The 17650-nt window shown below is 40.2% G+C and overlaps 1 protein-coding gene across 8 annotated transcripts in view; it reads left to right on the top strand.

Moving 5' to 3' along the window:
* Nucleotides 1-17650, top strand: part of tns1b (tensin 1b) — a 229136-nt gene that overhangs the window by 137158 nt on the left and 74328 nt on the right. For 7 of the 8 annotated variants that reach the window (XM_036569578.1, XM_036569561.1, XM_036569569.1 and 4 more), the window contains one exon: nucleotides 9883-9924. In XM_036569578.1, coding sequence (XP_036425471.1) covers nucleotides 9883-9924 — 42 coding nt within the window. Of the gene's footprint in view, nucleotides 1-9882; nucleotides 9925-15739; nucleotides 16112-17650 lie in introns of those variants that run through there. The other variant, XM_036569586.1, reaches the window with a different exon arrangement.

The raw sequence follows: 17650 nt of genomic DNA, 5'->3' as shown, positions 1-17650 counted from the left end.
CAGCTCTAAGTTAAATAAATGAATAGGTGGTCTCTGACTTTTGCACTGTATGTCAATCCATTTTCACTGTGTTGTCAAGTAAAGTTGATCGTCATATTAAATATGAGTCGCTCAGTCTTCAGCCTGTTCATCCATTCAATCTGCTAACACATGGTACCTGACCTCCTGAGGCCATCTGTACTAAATGAGCATGGATTCACTTATGTTCAGCATAATGATGCATTAACAACTATATATGGACATTTTAATTGTATTTAAAATATGATAACAACTCATCCGTTCCCCTCTTTGCCCAACAGACCTTCTGAATTTGTTTCTGATGTCAGCATCATTTTCTTCAGGGCTCTTTCTCAGCAGTCAGTTGTTCTACTACAGCGCTCAGTAAGCAGCATTAGATGCAGATTGGATTTACCCTGAAGGCTTGAAATGTAGCATTGAGTTTTACAGCTCAGTGCAGTAGACTGCCTTTGCTGTTGTGCTTTTCAGTGTTCTTTTTAAAATTCTGTTTGATTGGGAAGCTGTCAGACATAGCTGTGGTGGATGTCCAGTAGTATCTAAAGCATAGTAAGTGCTGCTGATGTCCTCAGTTGGCCATCTCTGATGTTGTGTGTTTGATCAGCCCTCCTTGAGGACGTGCAGAGTGTGCTGAGTTGCATGCCGGCATTCTCACACACTGCCAGGCTGCATTCCACAGACGTGCCCTCATGTTGGCCAGCAAGGACACCGCTTTTGCCCACACAGAGAGAGGGAGAGAGACGCAGAGGGAGAGAGAGGGAGATAGAAAGAGATAGCAAAAAAGGGAGAGAGGCAGAAAGATAGAGCGATAAAGAGAGGGAGGCAGAGAAAGAGGGACATGTTGCACTGTACATGCTCTGGAACACAGTACGTCACAATGCCCAATTCCAAGAGTTAGCTAGGGTGGTATAAAAGTCCCCCAGCACTGGGCTGTGGAGCTGTGTTCTGTGGAGTGATGGAACTCAATCCAATACATTTGGAAGGAGTTGGACTGTTGTTTGTGATCCAGAACCAGAAACATCCAACATCAGTACCTGACCTCACTATTGCTCTTGTGGCTGAACGCAGTCAAATCCTCACAGCAATGTTTTTATTTAATTAAACTTTAAATAATTAGTTAATAAGACAGATGTTTGCTGTATAAACATATTATTAAAACTTCAATTAACTTAAAATTGTAAGGTAGCCTGAAAAACTTAATTTCAGATAAAAATGTTGCATGGGCAGGTGTCTTTTGGACAAATAGATTCTTTCACTAATATCTTGAGTGTGTTTCTCACCATTACAGTATCTTCTTTGATATGGAGAGCAGATTTTGGCATAAATAATGATTTGACAGTTTTCTTACAACTGTTAAAAGCACATATTGAAAGTCTTTTGTACAAAGGTAAGCAAAGGTAATTTAAACATACAGCCCTCTTAAACTCTAGTACATGCAAACTGGCCAATAAAACATGCTTATTTTCATTAAAATACTTTGAAAACATGGTACTAAGCCTAACTCAAATCTGTGGGTGGCAGATGGAGAGAAATAAGGAGAGAGACTCGTCTGATGCTTTTGATTTTGCACATGTGCACTGATACGTGCACATCAGTATCACTTGTGTAAACTTGCATGTTTATGGGCTGTAGGTGCTGCATTAAGGCATTAGCTTCACAGCACATAAAAATGCACCGGTGAAGAGAGCCAGCACATTGCTTTCTAATGACTCTGAGCATAGGGTAAAGATGGGCAAGATCTTTTCAATTAGGAAAATGTTTATAGCCCCACATACTTATGTGATTTGCCATGTTACATTCTGTATACAAGACTGAGCCAAGTTTTCCATAATGATATGTGATTTTTATCTGGGAGGTATGTCTGTGTCCATGTGCACAATGTCTCTTCACACAGACCCAGCCAGAGACGCAGTCTTCTCTGTGTCTTCAAGAGCCCACTTTAGTCCCTTTTCAGTCAACTTTAGTTGCAACTTTTAGGAGTCTAATGTTGTCTTTGCCTTGTTGCTATACATTCCATTTATATTAAATAAATATATACATGCAGTTACATATTTAAATGTATTTTTTTTCTGCAAAATGAGACAGTATGCACAACTTACACACAAATGTGCTGTTGTTATGTTTGACTGAATTTGTCTGCTTTAATGAGCTTTGAGTAAAAAACAATTGAACACAATGGAGAAGGGATATTTCAGGGTATTTTCGCATTAAGAAGGGTTAAAGGGACACTCTGGTCAAAATGAAAAATGTAATCATCACTGCATCTCATGTAAGCATACCTATTCGTATCCTACAGCAGTGCAACCGTAGTCTATAGAGTGAGATTTTCACTCTATAGTTTCAAAACTAGAAAGAAACCCCTTCTGATGATGTTTCCTAAAGGTGGAAACTGGAAACTGGGTGGTCTTATTTATTTATTTATTTATTTTTGATTGCCAAATGCAAATGGAAGCTATATAGCTAACGTTGCTGCTAGGAAGCGAAATATCTTATTGTATAGCAGTATGATTGTGGTAACTGTCTCATTATTACAGAGGACATTATCATTATCGTTCATCGTTATAAAAAAAGAACAGAATGAACTACTCGTACAGTAGAAATAGCTTGTCAGATGAAGAAGATAACAAGCTAAAAACTACAGTTAACAAGGACGCTACCAGGCTAACTAGATACATTACCTCAGTTTAAGTTCGTTTCTCTTACCGAAAGAGTGAAAACTTTGGAGCTCATTTTGCACTGAATGGAGGTGGAAACGTTGTTTTCTTTACAGTTTTGTTTAACGGCCAGTGTAAAAGTTATTCTTATGCTGTTCTGGTTGTATTTATTAGCCTGTCAACCTTATTCCTACACCCCACTAAGCTCTGAGTGACTTATGGACTTTTAGCCAAGCATAAACAGACAATGTGTTAAATACTAATAACATGATAGAAATATGGTGATAAATAAAAATGCAAACAATCTTTATTGTTGGGATGCTAGAACTGCTAAGCTAGCAGTCAGGATTGGTTGACATCACAGGGATTTCCAGTGATGAAGGAAAACATAAAAATGACATAATTGTGAATTTTGTCAAAACAATGAGGGATATAATGCTAGACTACAGAACACATGAACACAACAAACACTGCATTTAATTCTAGGTTTAGGACAGATTGTCCCTTTAACAAACTGAAGAAATGAAGCAGGTTTTAAATAGCGTTCCATTAGCGTGATGAAGTAAGACCAAAGATTTGTTCCTCTCTCACTCGCACGCAGACACTTGTTTAAACGCGGCTTTGATTCTGATTCATTAGAGTGTTTTGTTGGCCATAATAGGCCAGAAGCGAGCGAGGTGCATTCCTCTAGCTGGGTGACAGTGAGCAGGCCAGCAAGACTCCGTGCAGGTCCACCACAGTTCATGTTTATGCTTAGAGCTCAGAGACCGTGGAGAGAGCCCCTCTCTCACACACACTGAACTGCTCCTTATGTAACAGTGAGGGAGGAAGCAGCGCTATTGGAGGGTCCACTGTGACGTCCAGCTCTAGTCTCTTTTGGGAGAATCAGCACGGGGTCAAAGGGCACTTTGGGATGCTTCTGTCCACTGGTTCTCACAGCAGCTGGAGGATGGGATTCTTTCAAGGGAGCTCTCACATTCCAGCGTTAGCCCACTATAAACACACAGCAACACCCAAAGCCTCGACTGTGCTGCTATTTACACTTTTCTGCCTCTGCTGCGCTTTATGAGGGAGATGCAGGAGGCCTGTGAGGACGTGAGAGCTGAGCACCTGTTGCTGACGTATGTTCTGTGTGTGTGTGTGTGTGTGTGTGTTTGTGGGAAAACCAGATAAAAACAGGAATAGAAAGGGTTTTTATTTTACAGTTCTTTTCAGGGGGCTTATTTTCAGTTTTTTAAATAAATATGCAGTGATATTTTTCACATAAGTGAGTTCAGTCTTAGAAGTTGGTTATATTTTCTGATTCTCACCATCCAATTTATCCCAAACACAGCCACTGATGTTGACTTCTGGCTCCATGTCTCAAAGATGAAACCGAAAAAATTTTTTATCCAGTGGTGATAGTTTTGGTGGTCTAGCAGCTCTTGCATGGTCTCATTTTCTCCATATCTTTTAATCATTTTTGGAAACTCATTTTTTTCCACTTATTTTGCTATCTCATCAGAAATAACTCCCGAGAAGTGAACAACTTGTACTTAATTTTGGTGATTTTGGCGTAAAATTAAATAAATCATTGCTCTCAGAACAAAACCTTTTATCTCCAAAATGGTATCTTCACAGGAGGAGGAACAAACATTCTTAACTTTAAATGGAAATCAATGGAACAAGATTTATTTAATAAACTGGACTATTTATATTTGTCTGTTCTACTTGAAATTGTAACACAATGCAAAGAATAACTGGAGCTTTCAAATGATTCAATAAAAAAACAAACAAAAATGAAAGAAAAACAAGGTTTTTGTGTGACAGCGATGAAATGAAGGGTAGTCTCTGACTTTTGTGCATTGCGGTAGGTACTTAAACATATATTACACAAATGAGACACAAAATAAATACTGTTATTTATTAAATGTTCCTGTTTCTTCACATTATCCTGAACCCTGACCCTTGGAGATCGCACTGCTTTGTGGTGCTGAACAGATGGGCTGAATAACATGCCCTTTTTAGGTGTTCAGTGTGGGACACTTTTACAGGAAATTCACTCTCCCCGAGCCAAGCAGCTGTGTGCCTTCTCATACAGCTCCTATACACACTTTACTCATTTGAGATAATCCTGTCTTCTGAAAGATTATGGGGCTTTTTTGGGTGAGGATACACCATGTTCTGATAAGCTATTCTGATGCACTGAAAGGACAGATGATGTATTTTCCCGCCAGTAGGAGGCAGCAGACTATATAAAGTGTGTACATTGGGATTTCACCCACCTCCATCCGCTTGTAACTTTCTTTTGTCTCTGGAGTCCTGCACATATCTGATCTGCTCCGAAACACGTTTTCAATCCAGTCTGTGTGAGTAAACGTCTGCTCACTCTGGAAATGGAACAGCCAATTTTTTCCAGTCATTAGTCAGACATGTACAGTAAAGCACATGGGCACATTAGCGGAATGCTGAGTTCAGAGGAGTTTTCATTGCAACATAAATCTTTACTTAACTGCGATGCATGTGAAAGCCTTTAAAGTACCTACTTGTTTCATACTCTACACAGTAACCCCAAAGTGTTTTAGGATGAATGCCCTACAGGTCCTGTATTCATCTGTATTTGTATAAATGAAACATGAAATTGTGACTATATAATTTGAAATAAATATTAAATAATTACAGTGATTATCGTAATTCAGTATTTAATGAGTTGTATTGCCATACCAAGTCATTTGTTAGGAATTTCCCTCAGTGTACTAATGACAATAAAACAACAAAGAAAAGACAAGGACAACATACAACATTATAAAACTCATAAGAACTACTGCATTATAATTAAATTAAACAAAATGGAAGAGAAAGGGTGAAGCAAACAAAGCCAGTATATTTAGTGCTTTTTGAGAAGAGGCTAGAGGCCACGTTGGGAGGGGAGGAGGTGGAGGCCAAGAGACAGCCAGCACACACCCAGAGTTTCACTCTTTTTCCAAAACTGAGCTGACCAGACCAGTGATGTCAGTTGGATTGCACAATATGACCACGTTCACAATATGATAATGTGTTCCAAGGTCATGGTGCAGAATTCATTGAACACTTATATGAAAGCTTTACACCTCATGCAAATATTAAATATTCTTTATTATAAATATTCTTTATTATACATATGATGGTCAGCATGTTTCTAGAATTATGCACCCTACTTTTTGGTAACAGTCATTTAAGCCAAAAGCTGCCTAATACAGTTGTGTAATTCAGTGACTAATGCAGTTACATTATTACTACATGAATGTGATATTATTATGGTAATAATATTGGCATTACATTTTGCCTTTCCCTAAATTTCACACCACTTGTGATCCAAACCTCAAATAAGTCAGAAACAGTTAGGACTTGTTAGAAGACACATGACTTTCTGTCCTACCGAAAACAGTCTTTTAAGCTGAATGAGCTATGAAACTCTCCCAGGCTTTTTCAAATGAGCACTGCTAAGCCTTATTTTTAGCCTTGGGTCATTTTAAAGGAGACTCTGTTCGCTATTTTTGTGCCTTCCTTCTAGGAAACTCCCTGTACCTTTTCTCTTTTTTCCTTTTTCTTTTCCTTCTTGCTAAAGTGGGCATAATTAGGGCTCCTAGAAGCAGTTAAAATGAGTGGGATGCTCATGTGATAGACACTAAAAAACACAGGCTTGGTCATCAAGGCTATCAGCAACCATTTTGCTTGTTTGTTTGTTTTTCTGTAAGACATCGAGGCACCCCATGCTCCTCCCAGCATAGTTCCCATTGCCTCAGCTTTTGTTTCTGCTGAATTGCAGGAACTGTCGTAAAGGTGAAAATGCAGCATTGAAGAGGCAGTGAGTTGCAACAACCAGCCCGACGTTCATTGTGCAACATCAGAATGGAAAAGATTGCTGCAGAGGGACAGGAGTTCAACCGGAGAGTAGACCACATGCATTTAATGAGAATAGTCAGACAGATGCAGACCAGTTGTGGCTAAAACTCATCAACCAGTCAGCATTTCTTATTATAAAGTAGGATTGTTCACTTTTGAGCAAGTCTTTCAGAAGAAGTGGTTTCATGCCAGTACTGTTGGAAAAAGTTATGTTTTGAAACATTAATCCAGGCCGAACAGTGAATGAAGAGGTGCTGAATGAACTTTAAAGAGATTAAGCCTTGGTGAATTAGAGAAAACAGAATTCACAATAACAGAGAGCTGTTGGGATGGAGGAGGTGAGATTAAAAAACGTGTAGGGAGGTGGAGAAATGATAGAATTTGAGCGACATTGGCAGTGTGGAATGAGTTTAGCTGCAGAGAACTGTGTGAGAAAAGGGTGGAGGAAGCCTCCCAGCGGCATCAACATCAAGCACATGACCTCACACCTCATTCAAGCCAGGCTATTCTTTAGGCACTCCCTGCAAAGGCTCAAGACTGTCTGCCAGGCTGAGCAGCTTGTTACTGTTGTTCTTCTTCTTGTGTCAGAGGAAGAAAGCAATGAAATCTGGGTTATCTACAAATCCACACTCTGGCACTGCTGCATGTTGGGCGCCTCGCCTTAGGATTCCATGAAAGTTTGCCTAAGCCTAAACCTAAACCTCATAAGTGGCAGAGCCCCCACTGCAGCAAATAGCTTGGCTGAAGATAAAGAGTTAGAGGAGATAACAAACCAAGATGGAGACCCAGTGAATTGTTATTGCTTTATTTTGACAGCAGTAGTATTTACATTCAATTATTCCCGTGTCCATTAATGGGATGGGTCCATGCGCTGTGGCTGAGTCATCTTAATGGCCAGTGGCTATCTTAATGATCATAAGGGCTTTGGTGGTCATACCAAATTGCCATAACGAGAAGCTCAGTGGTCAAAATATGTATCTCTGGGGGGCTGGGGGCAGTGCTGCCAAGCGTTTGCGGTAGCTGACGTTGGGGCGGATGCAGTCTGGTTAGTGGTTTCGCCTGGGAGGCCATTTTTTGGGGAGAGGGGGTTAACATACTATGCCTAGGCTATAATTTACCCCTAGCTTTTCATGCTCTCAGAAACACAGTCCCAGTGTTTTGAGAGAGAGAGCAGTTTTCTCAGGAATCGAGACAGACATGCGGGGTCTCTTGTGGAAAAGGGTGATTTGATGATTCACATTACATCAGCGACCGCTCGGCCCCCAGAAGGCTGAGGTTTTGCCTGAACAAAAGCTGTTGTGAATTTTCTTAAAATTCGAGTCACGATAGTTCATCCATTAATAATTTCCTGCATGTAGTTCACCTCTTTGATATCTTTTCCACTTCGCCCTCCTCCCACTTCCATCCCTTAAAGTTCAACAGTAGTTTACACAGAGTTACCCAACATGAAAGTATGAGTGTGGGTCACAGGCTTTACTTGCTCAACTTGTCTTGGCACGGCTAAGCCTTCACCCTGGTTGTTATTGTTCTCTTGAGCTGGCATGGTTGTCTTGTGTGGGTATCACGCTAATGCAAACGTACAGAGATGGGCTAGAGTCATGCTGGCCCATGACATCATGGATTCCAGGGGCCCTGTCTCCCCGTAAATAAACACTTTGCTCTGGGCTGTCTCTTTTCTCTTGGGTTCTAGGTTGCACTTCTGTATATGGTGCTGTTGAGGTACTGGGCAGACTCTCTTGCTCTTGGACTAATGCTGAAGCTATGTTGCCTTGTCCAAATATTTAGCCTAGCCTGTTTACGCATTGGGCCCAGCCCATGTCTGTCTGCTTTTCTCCATAGCTCTCTGACAGAAATTTAACGAGCATTGCATTCAGGCTCAAGAACACACACAAACACGCTATCAGCTGCACATCACAGTCACTCTTGCCTTGTATTATTACTCAACATTTTTCCAGACTCTCCTAGTCTGACCCTCCACACACTTTTGCTTTTTTTAAAGACTTTTAAGAGTTTGGAAAGTTTTGTCTGTACAGTGTGATCGCTGTCCATGAGTTCATTCCTTAGTAGTTCTCTGGTTTAGGATATGAATATTCTTTCTCAGTGTTGTCTTTGGTAGTGGCAGTGAAAAGAAAGGAAAAAAAAAATCAGGCTTTTATTTAGTTTAAATGATGCACTCAGGGCTGACATTAAGCTTTTTTCGAAGACTTGTGCTACGGAAAAGTATATCTTCACTTTACTTGACCAAATACCAAAATCGACCAGCTGGAGTGCTAAAGTTCAATAAATGTTGTTAAATTAAAAACGTTAACTAGCTAGCATTACCCGTGTCCCACTTTTTAACTCTATAGAAACTCAATGTTATTTACAAAGCACGCTTATAATGTGTATGCATATACACTATAAGTGTGTAAGTAGGCGGTGTCTAATGGTTATTTTGGAGTGCTAACGCAAAACAGCCTTTGTTCTTCATCAGAGTTCACCCAGTAAAAATCATCGCTTTGTTGAAATGATCAATTCACTTCTCTCAGAACTCATTAATTTTTCTTTCATAAAATAATTTGTTTGCATGTTTATTTTTTCTTGCTGTAGTTTCTTGTCTAGTTGGAAAAAATAATAATTCACTTGTCCAACACAAACTTAAATCAATGTTAATGTAGAAATGTGTCTGTTCATCCTGTCTCACTTTTTTGCTGTAATAATGTACTAACAATGTAATAACATTAACTAATTAGTTACATATTAACTTACATTCACATTCACAGTTACATTCACATTCTGAATGCGAGTCCATTCACGTTCTATATTGACAGACTTTTTTATGTTTGTTTTTAGTTTTTTTAATGACAAAAAAGTGTAAAGGATTTTTTTTTTCTTCTTGCAGAACTAGACAATGGACAGTGTTAACTTTTCATCAAGTTTAAATCTCAGTAAAATATCTGTTGCTTACAAACTCAAGTGTGGGGTCAGTTGAAAGACTAGAACCTGTACTTTTGGCAGAATTAATCTTCTTGTTTCTGTGAGCTACAGGTGAGACATAATGAATAAAAATGATTAAAAATGGTTTTCGTTATTACCAGCCATAACTGTGACTTCTCTTTGCTGATGCTCTGTTAGTACTGGTGGCTAATATCCTGCTGCTGTATGGAGCAGTTTCCAGCTGTTCTTTGAGTGGGCTCTGCTGTGTTAAGAGGCTGACCTTTCCAGTTTCTCTTGAAGGGTAATGAGCTGGAGCAGTGCTAGGGCAAGGTGCTGGGACAGGGAACCACCTGCAGGCTTTTTCCACCGTTCGCCTGTTGCCTTCCTCAATCACCTGACCATCTCTCTCTCTCTCTCGCTTTCTCTCTTTCAGGCTCCCAGCAATGACATCCCACTGAAACATGTAGAGACGACGGTAAGCGGTTTCCCATTTTTATAACGTTGTTGACGTGTGGAAATTAGGGTTCTTTATGTCGTTCCAGTCATAATGTACTGTACGTGGTATTTCAGTGAAGTTAATATTACTCCAAATATTACTGATTCAGAGTGTAAATATTTAGCTCTAATGCTGACACTGTTGCTATGCGGTGGCTGTGTTTTAAACCTCTCCAGTCTAAACCTCATGCAGAGCTGAGGCCCAAATTATTGGTTACATTAGCTAAACTCAGCCTCATGGAGGGCTTGTGGACGCAGCATAGGCTGAAGTGGGCCAGTGAAAACACCTCCTGCGAGTAAAGCAGGCGGAGGGAAAACTTCTGCGTTAATGTCATTCTATAGCTGGGACACTTGAGCGAGGGGCCTGTAACCCCTCCCCTCTTCCATCCGGCCTGATCCGTCCCCTGCTGCCCCACCAAAAAACACTCGCCTGACCACAGCTGTGGATGACTAACCGTGCAGATTTTTCATTAATCCAAATGAACTTCAGACTTTATTATGTAGGGCTCCACATGTGAGCTCACTTTCAAAGTACTGTGCATGTGAGTGCAGTATCTACTACTGTCTATCATTATATCATATACTCCTTTTAAAACAGAGGCAGCAGGAGTTTTGCATCTCTGGTCTAAAACTAGCCTGTCTAGCCTAAATTACCCCCCTCACTTTTCTTGAAATAACGTTTAGGCAATGTATTTCTGTGATTCCAAGAGATGCAGTAGCATGTCTCAGAGCTAAAAGAGTACCCAAGGTCAGTATTATGTAATATTATTCACATGGAAAATGATGTTTTATAATCAGATGGTTATCAGAATCAGAACCTTCTCTTATGACGTACAGAGCCATGTCCAGTCTTTGTGTAGCTTCTAGAATAGTGATCCAAAGTTCATCTTGAAGCAGTGAAGTAGCTTATGCCATGATTGTTTTTTCTGTCCTAACCAATTGGATCAAAAGAAGATGAGCCTTCAGTAACAGTTGAAGTGAAGAAGGGATTAGTGGTTGCAGTTGATGTGCACCCTGAACTGTATGATGTCATGGATCAAAATGGTGAAGACATAAAGAAAAAGCAATAGCTTGCTTTGACTAGGCAGCACAACACTGCCTAGCTAATACTAGATCACTTTCTAAAAGGGTCAGAACTTTCTGCCTATAATTACAGATTGATCGACTGATTCACAGATGATTGACAATTATGGTGCTGCTGTTGCTTAGCAACAGGAAGACACACAGCCAGAAGCAGCACAGTGTGACACCCCAAGGAAAATAGGCCGTGCTGTGCTTCTCGTTTTTCTTCCTTCACAAAAAACAGTGTAAACCCTTTCCTTTTAGCTGTTTCATGGTCTTGGTTAAAGAGTAAGGTTGACTGTGCCTTTGCAATCACTAAGCCTACTTTTGGACATTAGCTATGTTCCCTCTAGTACTGCTTTTAAATCCAGACTTAAAACATATTTTAGGCTTGTGAATAGGGTGGTCATAGGTCTGTCTCATGGAGGGCTTGTGGATGATGCATAGGCCGAAGCAAGCCAGTGAAAACACCTCCTGTGAGTAAAGCAGGCGGAGAGAAACCTCCTGTTCTTTCTGTCATAACAACATTTTATACAGTCATATGCAAAAGTTTGGGCACCCTAGTCAAATCATGTTTTGTTGATTGTCTAAGAGAAAATAACACTTGCTCTGCAGAGAACACAACTCTGCACATTTCAATGCAAAATTACTGTTCATTTACTATTTATAAATACACAATTCTTGTTTATTTGCTGGTTTAACATGTTGGACAAAACCTTTGCACAGGCCATATTTTTTTTTTTATTTGCTGAATTTAACATATTGGAAACATAAAACACAAAATGTGGCCTGTAGCACGTTCTGTATTTTATGTTATATTTTTTCCAATATGTTAAATTATACAAATAAATACAAATCGTGCCAAAAGTTTGTATCCCTGTAGATATGTTAACTTTTTCGTCACCTTAGAAAATCAACAAAACGTCATTTTACCAGGGGTGTTTTTTGGTATAAGCTATAATGTATAATGCTGTTATTAAGTAGTGTTGTAGCATTGTTGAAGCATTTTATTGGCCCATTCATTTTACTTTGTGTCCTAATTATATACCAATTGCTTGGTAAACAGTTGTTTTTTTCTGTATGTTTGTCTTTGTGCATTATAAATATATATTTACTTACCTACTTACACTGAGACAAGTGACCATAGACAGTCTATCCAACAGGCAGTCTTGGTCCCTCTAAGGAAAATCAGTCTTGGTACCTCTTGTACTCTGCCAGTGCTTTGTGTTAAGCTTGCTGTCATGTTGCGACAGCTGAACTTTCGGACAAGCTTTAAATAGTAAAGACTCTTATTCTTCATCTTATAGCCTGTACAGGCATTTACTGCTGAGCATCTGTGTTTTATTTTCGCGCAATGTGTCCTGCGTTTGCTTTCATGTGTTTCTGTATGCTATATGAATACAGCTTGCCTTCTTTCCCTCTAAAGTTGAATGCATTGACAACACTACAGTGTAGTTTCTATATGCCAAATCCTCTGGTTTGGGGCTGGTTCCTAGTGTGTTTGAGAAAGGAAGTATCACATTACAAATTGGGGCTTATAGCCTAAGGCTTTGTAACAGCCTGAGTTTAAGAGAAAAAACCTGGTAGTACATAGCTGGCCATTTGACACTGCTTTAGTCTTTGGACATAAACATTTATAAAGAGAACCATCATTTTTCATCAATGTAATTATGTAATCCAGATCTATCTATGTACAGAATACATATAAATGTGTGTACATGATTCTGTGCCTGTAATTCATGTGTCATTTGATAATCTTATAAGAAAAGGCGTAATTTCCCAGTTGTACATCCTGTGGGTGTAATAAAGAGAAATGAACCTCCGCCTGACCCCCCGTCTACCCTGTTCAAACCTCATGGTGCATGCTTCTGTGGATGAGATCTTACGCGTGAAGCCTTCCAGATCAGCATGGTTTAGCCAAGCAACGCTGAGAATGGCATGCCAGTATTTTAACTTCTCAGATTGAATTATTTCACACTGATTACTCCAGGCTTTCTTCACTTTTCCTGTTCCAAAGCCAAAGCGTTTCAAAACCCGGGCCTCTTTGAGGACCAAAATATCTTGAGCTTGTCGTTCATCATGTTGCATTTTTCTTGGCATTGCATCACCACCCAAATGAGGGTATAGGCTTTAGGTTGGCCTGGAAAGTGCATATGGGAAGATCTGCTAGTGTTAAGACATATCTGGGATTGAGAGTGGCTTCAGCGAGTGGAATTTAACCTGCAGCTGGAGCGTTCTGGCACATTTGCACCAAACGCTGCTCCAGGCTCTGTCATGGACATTACAATGTGGTTCTGCTGACGTCTTCTACTGCTTTTTTGTACTTAGTTTCTTAAGGTCTTGAGAATCATCATATGATCCCAAAGTGTGGTTTGTTCTCTATGCCTCTTAGCATCAAAGTTCAGGCAAGCAACTTGTTTTTAGAGATTATTGAGGATTTGGTATGACTGAAAAAGGAGAAAGTGAACGTTAAGGATTATGCTAGGAAATATATATATATATATGTATATATATATATATATATATATATATATATAGCCTTCTTTCCCTCTACAGTTGAATGCATGGACAACGCTACAGTGTAGTTTCTATATGCCAAATCCTCTGGTTTGTAGTGTGTGTTTGAGAAGTATCACATCATATATATATATATATATATATATTAAATTTGGGGATTTTTTTCGGTCATATCCAATTTCACCCACTAGTTAAGACTACCCCAATCACACGATACCACCAGTGCTAGGAGGGAGAAGGCTAGCACAGGCTTCATCTGAAACCTGCGTTACCGAACTGCCGCTTAGGCAACATCATTGGACAGCCGAACATGTTTGGAGGAAAGTGTCAACCGCCAGCTAACCAACATTGTGCTGAGTGATGGGGGCATTCTACCCACCCAGAGAGAGCAAGCCGATTATACTCTCTTGGACTCCCGGCTATGGATGGCTGCAGCATCACCAGGGATTGAACCCCTGATCGTGATCTCCTGATGATTAGGCCAACACTTAGATGGTTGCGCCACTCATGTTTTGTTACAAATTATCATCACAAATTTATTGAAAAATATTGAAAATTTCATTATTTAAAACCAAGGGTATTTTACAGTAACATTCAGTATGTCTAGGGTAGTTTCCATTTGTGCCAGAGGGGGCAAAAAAAGTCAAAACAAAAGGCAAATTTTAAAAACATCAACATTAAGACTTATGCTGTCTTCACATCAGAGCTCAGGGTTGTCTGTGGTTTGTCTGCTCCTTTTTAATGCTTTTAAGCAGAGCTTCAAACTGCATCACCCACACAGTGCCTGCTTTGTGATTTTCAGATGTGAGTTGATGTAAACTTTTTTTTTTCACCAGAATGGGCTGTGTTTTTTAGTTGCGCTGGCTAAAAGAAAGGTGATTACTTTGTTTTTGTTACTACTGGATGGGTCCATTTTTTCTTCATCTTCTTCACTCAAGTGTTTAATAAGAAGTGCATCAGAGCGACAGTTTGTCAGTGTGTCAAAAATCGCATCCAGTTTCATCCATAAATAACTCGGCATGAAAACTGTCTGTTTAGGAGCATGCCAGTGTGAGTCACTCTCAGGATGGCTCACTGCTGCGAGTGTAAATGAAACCAGCACTGGAGTTTCAGACCACGAATCCGAGCACTCACACGTATAAAATGGTACCAAAAAATGATAAATTCTACTTAACTAATTTCATAGCTGTTATTGACAAATCAGTAAGTGGACCCAGCCCTATAAGCTTGTGTTAAAATGTATAATAAAGAACAAACTATATCTTTTGCAGAAGTGAATACAAGTGATCATGTTAATTTGCCATGAGCTTTGCATACACATACGCATTCTCTCAAGCAGCTTCATGAGGGGGATGCTTTTCTTGGAGACTTGAAGAAGTCTCACATATACTGATATGTTGTTGAGTTGTTGCTGGATAGTACTTGTTGAGAATAATGTTTAGTCATGTGGTGATATAAATATTTTATATCACCATAATAGCCTAACCTTTTCTCATGGCTTACTATATTATCACATATTATATTTTTATCTTTTAAAAAAAAATACATGTTTAAAGCTAAACAAGCTATATTCTCAGTATCATTTTTAAATAGCAATACTTTGCAAGTGGTCATACATGTGAAATATAGAATGATAAAACAACCAGCAATGAAATAATAATAATAAAAACTTTCCAAATATTCATCTGTGTGTACAGTTATCATGTAGGCCTATTTGCAGTTAGTTTGACTAAATTGCAGAGACGGTGATTAAATGGTCCGTGATAACATTATCATGTGTAAGTAAGATTGCAGTGTACTGAATTACTGAATGCCTGTGCATGTCTACTTACGTTTGGCTTCACTGTTTATATTTGTCTTAGACACATATTTCTAACATTTAAGCACAAGCTTTAAAATCTAAATGTGTTTAAGGTTATGAAAAACAAATTAGGTGTTTAGTTTAGTTTCCACTTTGAAACTCACAGACAGAATACGTGGAAAGCCAGAAAACCCCTTCTACTGCCTGGTTCTTCAGTCTTAAGATTGTTTAAAGATGAAGATTCGGTAATTGTTTCCTTTAAGCTGCAGCGTGGAGTCAGCTGCTGTGTGTGTGACCAGAGCATGCGGGGTGGAGAGGAGAGCGGACCCAAACACACGTGGGTGGCAACCAAACACACAGCGCAGGAAAGAGGGAGGAGAGAGAAAGAGAGAGAGGGAGAGAGAGGTAGGGACAGAAGGCAGGGTTTGGAGGGAGAGACATGGTGCAAAGTAAGGGAGAGAGAGAGAGAGGGAGGAGGTTGGAAAGGCGGGAGAAGGAGAGAGCAAAGGAAGGAGGGAGAAAACAAGGGAAAGAGAGAGTGAGAGTAGAAGGAAGACGGGAAAGAAGGCGAACTGTGCTCTGGTGTAGCTTTTGGTCCGGCATGTGGCATCCCGTGAACGGCACAGAACCAAAATAGAGGCTTTCTTGCGCTGGGGCAGTGAGAGAGAGCAGAATGGAGGGAGATAGGAAGCGTTCTTTCACAGCCATGAGTTCTGGTGGATCTTTGCGGAGGCGCCTTTCCTCACTTCGTAGCGCCTGGCGCTGGAGCACGGGCTACCTGCTGAAGGTAGGCGTCCGCGACTCCCCACCCCCCACACCCCCATCCCTTAATTTCTTTATTTCTTTTTCTCTCTCTGTCTGTACTACTCAGCTGGCTTCCTGCGTCCTACAGCATAGATAAAAGTGCTCTTTGGAGTGATGCTAGAGAAGAACCACTTTTGGTTCCCTGAAGATATTTAATATGAAGAGGTTTTTTAGAGTTTAAAGAACCTCCAGAACCTCCTAAAGCTTCTGTACCAGTTAAAGGGATTTGCTATCTGCACATCCAAGCTAGGAACCACTTAGGCACCTTTACTTTTAAGTGAAGATCATGAAGTAATAGCTTCTATACCCAAATAATGCACTTGAAGTCTAATAGCCAACGAAGATTCAGCTTCTTTCTGTGGCATTCTTGACTTCTTTGTGTAACCGTGCAACTCCCGCTTTTCTCAACACCCCCCATCCCTCAATTCTCTCTCTGATGGTTAATTTGTCAGGCCTGCTCGTAAGCAGCCTTTCCAGCTGGTTTTGATCAAGACCGGCTGGGACCCCCCAGCCCCCCCATCTTGGCTGCCCTTCTGGGGGTCGTAATTGTGGGCTGATTAAGAAGGGAAGGCTGGGCGTTTTTCGGAGCCTGGCGCTGTGTGGCTCGGGGGGCTGCAGAGGCCTTTACTTCAGCCATAATGCAGGGGGTGTTTTTTTTTTCAGAAAGGGCAGTGGGGGGTCGTTTAGCTCTGATTTGTTTTAATGTCCTGCTTTGACATGGGCTGATCCTGACAGTGTGGTTCTGTGAAACTGATATGTTTTTACTGTACTTTGTATTGTCCTGTGGGTTTCAGTGTTCTTAGCATTTAACATGGTGTATCCATGCCTAAAGCATCAACATGCATGGAAATGTCATAGGCGGAGTTCTCTAACTGTTGATGCGTTGTAGTGTAGGTCTGCTTAAGTGTAACTGGGGCTGAGTATGCCTCGAATCATGTATATAACAAACAACATAATATATTCTTGATTTTTTTTTTTAGTAGCAAGAATGTGAAACTTCTCTAAAACTAGCCTGCAATTCAAAGAGAAGCAAAGTTCCCAGTGCTGAAAAAAACATAATATACACTAAATCAATATAAAGAAACTTTAAACCACATGGAAAATGGTGTTTCATAATCAGATGTTTATCATAACCAGAACCCTTTCTTATGACATGCGGAATCATACCCACCCTCTGTGTCGTTTCTAGAATAGTCCTGAGCGCTGTGTGTAATTATACTGGTGAATGCTGGGTTTTCTTTGTAAGCATTGTTCCCATTTGGTCTTGTCGGTCATACCCTAGCATGTCATTTAGATGCTGAATGGAGGCCACTCTTCTTTCGGGGTTTCATCTGCTGTAGAAAAAAGCCCATGAGTCACACAAAATACTTTTCCACTTCTCCTGTTTTAAACAGCGAGCTCGTGAGACACCTTAAATCCCTGCTATTCATCTGACTTCTTGGTTGGGCTTCATCAAGCCTGTCATTCCCGCTCAGTGCAACTGCACCATGCGAGCTTTGACTGCCTTTAATTTGCTGCAGCA

This window comes from Colossoma macropomum, unplaced genomic scaffold (genome assembly GCF_904425465.1).
Source record: "Colossoma macropomum unplaced genomic scaffold, Colossoma_macropomum, whole genome shotgun sequence".
NCBI lineage: Eukaryota > Metazoa > Chordata > Actinopteri > Characiformes > Serrasalmidae > Colossoma > Colossoma macropomum.
Note: the sequence above shows the minus strand (reverse complement) of the source record. Positions and strands in the feature narration are given on the sequence as shown.